The sequence below is a fragment of the Macrobrachium nipponense genome, chromosome 6, assembly GCF_015104395.2.
Source record: "Macrobrachium nipponense isolate FS-2020 chromosome 6, ASM1510439v2, whole genome shotgun sequence".
Lineage (NCBI taxonomy): Eukaryota > Metazoa > Arthropoda > Malacostraca > Decapoda > Palaemonidae > Macrobrachium > Macrobrachium nipponense.
The window spans coordinates 15,423,999-15,431,577 of NC_061108.1; the positions used below are offsets into that span (position 1 = coordinate 15,423,999).

Genomic DNA, 7,579 nt, shown 5'->3' on the forward strand with positions numbered 1-7,579 from the left:
TATTCATACCAAAATGGAGCCCATCCCACCCTATAAAAATCTAAAAATATCTTAATGGGGTCAAAAACTAACAGACTAGCAAAATAAGGTAGACTCGCAAGTCTACAGTTCAGGAGTAAACTGTCTAAAAACGTAATTGCCCGTCGCCTGGGGCACAGTTCAACAGGATGCGAGGAACCAGGGCATGTGCCATAATCTTGAGGGTAGGTACAGGTGTTTACTGAGCACATAAACACATTCTGACAGACGTAAAATGACAGCCATGACCGAAATACTACACTACTTGCAATGAAGAATTAGGGCGCTCGTAAAAAACTGAAACAAAAGCGAGGTGAAGATTTTGTATTACGATCAGTCTTTCCGCTCCTATTCTAAATATGAGGAACAAAGCATGAAAACCTACTTAAAAACGAACACTAGTTAAAAAAGAAAAGCTGTCAAAATGTAAATAAGAAGTCACTTCATATTTATAAGTAGTTTTAACTTTAATACACACACGCAGGAATGAGTGTGTAAGTTGACGTCTGTAGGCACAGGTGTAGGCCTATATAGGGTAAATGAACGTGGAAAATTTTCATTATCAGAATAAGGAGTGGCCAAATATGTCTCATCTAAAGGACTACATTAATGTAAACAGATCACGGAGCAAAAGGAGAACGTGATCATTTTCTGGAGGACAAAGCCTGTAAGACCGAACCTTTCTAGTACATCGTATTCTCTCGTAACTCTACGTGAATACCAATACCCAATGAGTCTGTAAACCACTTAGTATAACTTAAACATTACATATACTATTACCTTTCTATTAAATTAGGGAAATTTTTCCGTAACACGATGGCTATAACAAGAACAAAGCACATAACATTTCCAAATGAAAGGTAACTAGACCAAAACACTAGACCCACGCATCTATATGAACACATTGTAACCGGAGAGTACACGCTTGCTAAGAAGAAAACTCCACGCACTGTGAACTCCTCTCTATACAGTATTATTACTCTGTTAAATTCCCAAATTAATTAAATTTCGCACACCCGTTCAACATGAAGGCTTACCTGTCCCGATATAGGTAATACGTTCATAGCTATCTATAACTTCTCCGACTGGAGTTTTTTAAGTTTTGTAAAACTCAAGTGACAGTCAGGGCTGTTCACGAAAGAAACTTCAACGCTATGTACGTATGTATCTATGTGTCGATCAACATGTCTATCATAATGATTTAAAACAAGCGCCAATCATTTTGGTGACATTATAGATGACTAAATGACAAAAAAAACTAAGAACATCCATTCAGGAATGTTTCAAGTATGAATACAAATAAATAATGTTATCCTGTAATATGCAAAAAAAAAAAAAAAAAAAAAAAAAAAAAAAACTCGAAGAAAGACGGTTTGTGAAACTAATATATATAATATATATATTATATATATCCTATTATATATTATATATATATTATATATTATATATATATATATATGATATATAAATAATGTTATCCTGTAATATGCAAAAAAAAAAAAAAAAAAAAAAAAAAAAAAAAAAAAAAAAAAAAAAAAAAACTCGGTGAAAGACGGTTTGTAAAACTAATATATATATATAGGCCTAATGTGTATATTTCGATCCAAAAATAACGTTCTTTACGATTGTACCTATATTCTGAAAGCTGAAAGTAAATGTTTGTGCTGTATAACATACAGAATGCGGATTAGGTACCTACTAACCGGTTTCATACCTGCCTACCTGTACTAAATTTACCTATTAGGTATGCATCGACGTCCAATTTTCTTTCAAACTGACAGGACATTTACTTAAAAGAAAAAAAAATTCCATCCCCTAAAATTCAAATGTACTAGTACCTATGCAAGCCAACCATTAATCGAGTTAATTCCAACTGTAAAGAGACACTTAGTTTACATTTGATGAGATTTCCACTAAAACATACCTAGGCGTTGATGACCACCATTTAAACAAACACCTTTTTGTATTACTTTTCAAACGGCGAGCAAAAGAAGGCATCAAATGCAGTGAGGCGTTAAAAGCATTTGGGGGCAAGCCCTTCCAATACCCACATACAAACTAATATTTGACACCTTCGTATTTACTCGGGTTAAACAACACATACATACCATTTTGATCGTCGTATATAATCCCGGAATGTCACTTCTACACTAACTACACATACACAACCGTATATCCTCGCGATTTCATAGTCATAAGATAGCACGACAAGCCACTACTACACGTCCTCTCTCCACAAGTAGCAAACGACAACTGAGGCAACTCGACTTCTCGTCGAGTCGTCTCGAAGTGAAGACTGGTTTTTTTCTTTTTGTTTTTCCGAGTAGACTTTCAACTCCGCGCTGCCCTTTACCTCCTCCAGCTGCCGCTCTGCCTTCCAGTGGCCGAACCTCTCTCTACCTGTTGCCACCTGCTCATATTTACCGGTGAAATAAAAGAGAATGACACCTGAGTACTAAAGCGCGTGTCCTTTATCGTATAACCCATTTGTGTAATTAGTAAACAAATGGTGCTTGACAATATGCTAAGTTTATAACAGCTTTTGTTCACCTGTATAAAAAATGTTTGTTCAAACGCAAGAAAACAGGTGTTGCCATAAGACAACCTCATGATTCGATTATTCCCCCTACCCGCTCTACTTCATTTCTTTGAACCAACAGCTTTTGATAACTTCTTTAATCAGATTTACGGTTAAAATTGGTATTTCCCTCGGAGTACTTGCTTGCATTTCGCTTTTAGTCATAGAACTTTGTATATAGATACTGTAACACATTTTCGTCTTCATCATTTCATCGTAAGTGAAACTTTTACGATTATGTTTATATTTTTGGCAATTATTATGTCAAAGCAAAAAATGCTATATTTGGGGGAAAATAATGAAGCCAACCGGATGTCTGCTAAAACAAGGCCATTATTCACGAAGGGTATCTGGTGTTAGTTATAGGAATATTTAAATATATTCTTTAATATTTCATTGGTTTAATTAACGCAGAGAAAGTACTTCGGTTGTTTTCTTTATATTCTCTAATTAAGAAACTAAGAAAGATCGAATATGAACAATTAACACAAAACAGTTAACCGTATCTGAGAAAAATGTTACATTCTTTTTTTTTTCTGGAGATTCGTAATAGGCCGACAGCACAGTCATCTTCCTCGGGGGTTCTATTAACTGTATGAGTCGAGGAAATCAACAACAAGAAAAAAATTCAAAGCTTTGCCATTGACGGGTAGTCACTGAACTTTGTAGTCCGAGGATAGACTATAAGTGAGAACTACTCATCGGGCCATATGGGTCTATAACAAACCTATTGAAAAGACTAAGATGCCTTTTCCAGCAGCGAATGTGGGACTATATTACATAATAAAATATTAAGTGCTTCAATCATTGACCTTACCTTATCTCGTTGATTTTCCCTTTTTTTGTTTAAACAAGTATTTCTTGTATGCAACGAGCTTGAGAAGAAGATTCCACTTGTCCTACGGTGGCCGCTTAACACCCGTCAAACCACCATTAATTCTCGTCTGCTTTCAAGGTTTGGATTTCTCTTTCTACTTCTATTTTTCCCTGATAGATCTATTGCTCCCTTCAGGTTTCCTCATTCACCCTTCTCTCTCATGTTCCCTTCAAGCCTGTCCATCCCATCGGACTCTGCAGTTAAGAGAGTATCGTTAATTCATAAAAAAACGTCTGCTCTTATTTTTTTATGACGATTTTTCTCGTCTTATTTCTTTCCTTTTCAACTTTCATCTAGTTTTGAGTGGTGATATTAGTGCAGATATGAATTTCATCTCTGACTAGGCGACACAAAACTTCCTTTGGTGCTCATTAGACTAATTCGCATCGATGTTTATTAGGCTAATTCGCATCGATGTAGTGGGAGGCCGTTGACACCGGGACACACAGTTCTTATAAGAAGACTTGCATCAAGGTCTAGACCTTGTTATTTCGTATGCAGTGACTCAGGTATATATTACCAGAATGCGCTGTATCACCGTTGAGGATCTTCGCCTTCTGGTAAATCAATAGGCATTACTCTGAGCATTGCTTTTGAAGGCGTCTTAACATTAGGCGCAACGACTTTTTCGATTTCCAATTAAACGTCAAAAGGCTTCGCTTGGCCGCAGTTCTCTACTATTTGTAGTCCTAAAGAATGCACAGAAGTCATGAACGCGAGTTTACCATGAAAACCAGTTTAAAACTCTCTTATTCAGCATTTTTAGAAACATTTAATTTATTTTAACTGTAAAACATATCTAGCCTTACTGAAGAAAAATCAAAAGCACGTTAATATTATATCAACGACTTGCTCTAGTCATAGGGTCTGAACAGCGCTTCATACAGTTGTCCAGCATTTGCCAAAGATTCGTTCTCCACTTACTGTCATTTTCAATTTGTTGGAGATTTTGGCGCGATAAACTTCGCCATGCATTTATTGACATGTTTTACTGTAGTGTAGACCCATTCTAAGACTCCTAATGTATCACAACCAATTCTGCGGGAAATTACCATACGATAGACAAGGAGAAAGTCAAGAGAGTATTAGGTTCAACAAAAAACAGAGACATGGAGAGGTCCGAGGAAAAAGTAACCCGAATGCATAGAACGTGAGAAGAAAAAGTAAGAACGTAGATCACTGGTGACAGAGTGGGCTGAAACACCTAGATCGTGTAATAAAAGATAAAATCACGAACATTCAGAATGCAACGAGAATGAACAACCAGAGAGAGAGAGAGAGAGAGAGAGAGAGAGAGAGAGAGAGAGAGAGAGTTTACAGTATAGAGGAAGAGGAAATGACTGAATGTTTAAGAAAAAATGTCTGAAACATAAACGTCAAGAAGAAGAACGTGTTAGAATCCATAAATAATTCATTATATAGAGGGAAAAGGTTCTGTCTAGCTGAACATGTAGCCTTTATGATGATTCCACTTTATATTGGAGTAATATTGCTCCATGAGTATAGCAACTTTGTAACATTTTACTTAACTGACCTGGAATTGTGGTAAATTTTGATTCATGATAGAAAGATACCTTTTTTAAAGATTGTTTTTAAGGATTTAGATAAACTTATAATTTCAAAAATTAATTCCCTACTGATGGAGGAGTTTTAAATGTTTCTGAAATAATATAGATTAGATAAAGAAGAGAGAGGTATTTACTTCTATAATATTCTATGTGGTACAAAATATATTGTGGGTTATATACTATAAGCCTTAAGATGACGTCAGTTTTATATTTTCTCTGATTATATCTGGATCATGGGCGCCCGTACGTAGGAGCCACATGGCTCCCCGCCCCAGCTGAAATCCTATGACACACGTTACAGTTCCTTTTCAAATGAACAGTGACTAACTTGAAAAAAAAAAAAAGTATTACATTCAACTACATCACTTTGTTTTCATCCATTCTACAGAACATTCTTTAATTTTAAGTAAATTAAAGGTAGTCCTATTATATTGTGTAAGATTTGTATGCACTATATATAACTGCGTTATTCTCTTAAGAAATATTTGATTTCAGTTGAACTATACCATATGGAACTATTGAAAAATGGTCAGTGTAACTTTCTGTATTTTTTTTATTGCATTTGGCTTCACTTAAGTTATTGGCATCGCAATTCCACTGCATTTTATATATATATATATATATAGATATATATATATATGTGTGTGTGTGATATGTATATATATAATATATATATATATATATATATATATATATATATATATATGTTATATATATATATATATATATATATATCATATGTATATATATAGATATATATATATACTATATGTATATATATATATATATATGTATATATACTATCTATATATATCTATATATATATATATATAAATATTATATTTAATATATATATGATATATGATATATATCATACTATATATATATATATATATCTATATCTATACATATACATATACATATGTTTACCCCCTCGGAAAATATGCTGCAGGCGCCCATGGTCTGGATTTTCCTAAACATATCAGTGTATTATAATACGTTAAAGTGAACTGCTATATCCTTAAATTATACATTCAAAGATTTAGGCATTACCACCTAAGTTTACGAAGGCAAAGACAAACAGTTTAAATATTTAATAATGAACGGACGAAGGATTTACATGATGTAAGTTTCGAAGACAATCCTAATTACGTTGTAGTAAATGTAGGAACACATCTTTTATGCCCTTTATCCACAAAGAAATTTGTCCGTGACACTTAACGCTGGTGGTTTGTTCTCTTCCCAGTTCTTATAGGTATTAATTATGAACAGAGGAAAGGACCTTGGTCTTCTTAAAAATATATATCTGATAGATGGTCTTAGTAATGAGGAGGTGGAGGCACATTTATGGAAGGAATATAAAAATGTTCAGTAATTCCAAAAGACTGAAACGAAACAGTTAACGAAACTGTGGGCTTTTAAGTAAACGAAACTCGTCTTTTAGATTGTGTAACCTAATTCACTTGCAAAAACATTTCTCCTATGGTAAATTTAAATCTTTGGCGGGTCATTCACCTTCAAACTTGTCCCCACTGACGTTACGACTCGATCTGTGTCAAAGGCTCAAAGTTATCAATAGCTCATTTGCTTCTTGGACGTGATAGAGTGATGACCAAGGTATACTCTCCAACAGCGAACTGGAAGGTATGGCTATTTGTGCTTCTTTATCCGCGTGAATCTGAAGTAAACGTGATTCTGTTTAACTATATAACCATTCATAAACTATCACAGTGTCCTGATTTTATCAAATCAATGTATCAGTGGAATTTGGCCACGGGCATTTCGCTCACTGTCCTCGCTGATAATGAGGCATTCTTACCTCTGAATGATTGTGACGCTGGACATAGCATGAAATTTTTTTTTTAAAAGGCTGACATTTCCTTCCTCCAATACCCTACTAAACAATAATTGTAAGAAAAGTAATGAAAACATTCAAAAGAGAAAGCTGGATGCATTGAAGAACTGAAGAAATAAGATTATAGTGAATGTTTCTTTTGTATATAGCTCTTATACCTTTTCCTAAAGAGGGAGGCATCTTTTGTGACCATTTTTGTGTTCTTGGCCGCCTTTCTAAGTATAAAAATGCATTATATACTAATTTCTGTGAATAAACTTTTTTTATTCTCATTACTGTTTCTCCACTGATTTCCCTCAAAAATACAAGCAGCCAAATTCGAAACATGGTCCGCGCGTTCCGATTGTTTCCCGTAATTACCATCTCCTTCCAGTTGCTGGTGTATAGTCCCATCCTTTCTATATTTATCCTGGAAAACAGTAGAAACATCTTACTTATAAAGGTATAATAAATAAATGAAAATAGTCTTTACTTGAGTTCCCTTGCACGAAGACCCCTTGCTCGTCGCCAACTTTGTAAGTTTGGCTTGTTGAAAACCCACCATCTTACACGTAAAGCTAAAAAATAAAGTTTATAATTCTTGTAACGTTTATTTTTGTAGCATTTATTCAAACGATGGTCTAATCATCGTCACCTATGAGAATGGATAAACTAATGCAAAGAAAAGAGACTTTTTTGTGCAA

At 34.4% G+C, this 7,579-nt stretch overlaps 1 protein-coding gene across 1 annotated transcript in view; it reads right to left on the reverse strand.

Moving 5' to 3' along the window:
* The window catches only part of LOC135216930 (cadherin-99C-like), a 175,642-nt gene extending 173,267 nt beyond the window's left edge, over positions 1 to 2,375 (reverse strand). Inside the window, exon 1 of the mRNA XM_064252476.1 lies at positions 2,127 to 2,375. Coding sequence (XP_064108546.1) covers positions 2,127 to 2,129 — 3 coding nt within the window. The 5' untranslated portion in view covers positions 2,130 to 2,375. The remainder of the gene's footprint in view (positions 1 to 2,126) is intronic.
* Between the last annotated feature and the right edge of the window lie 5,204 nt (positions 2,376 to 7,579).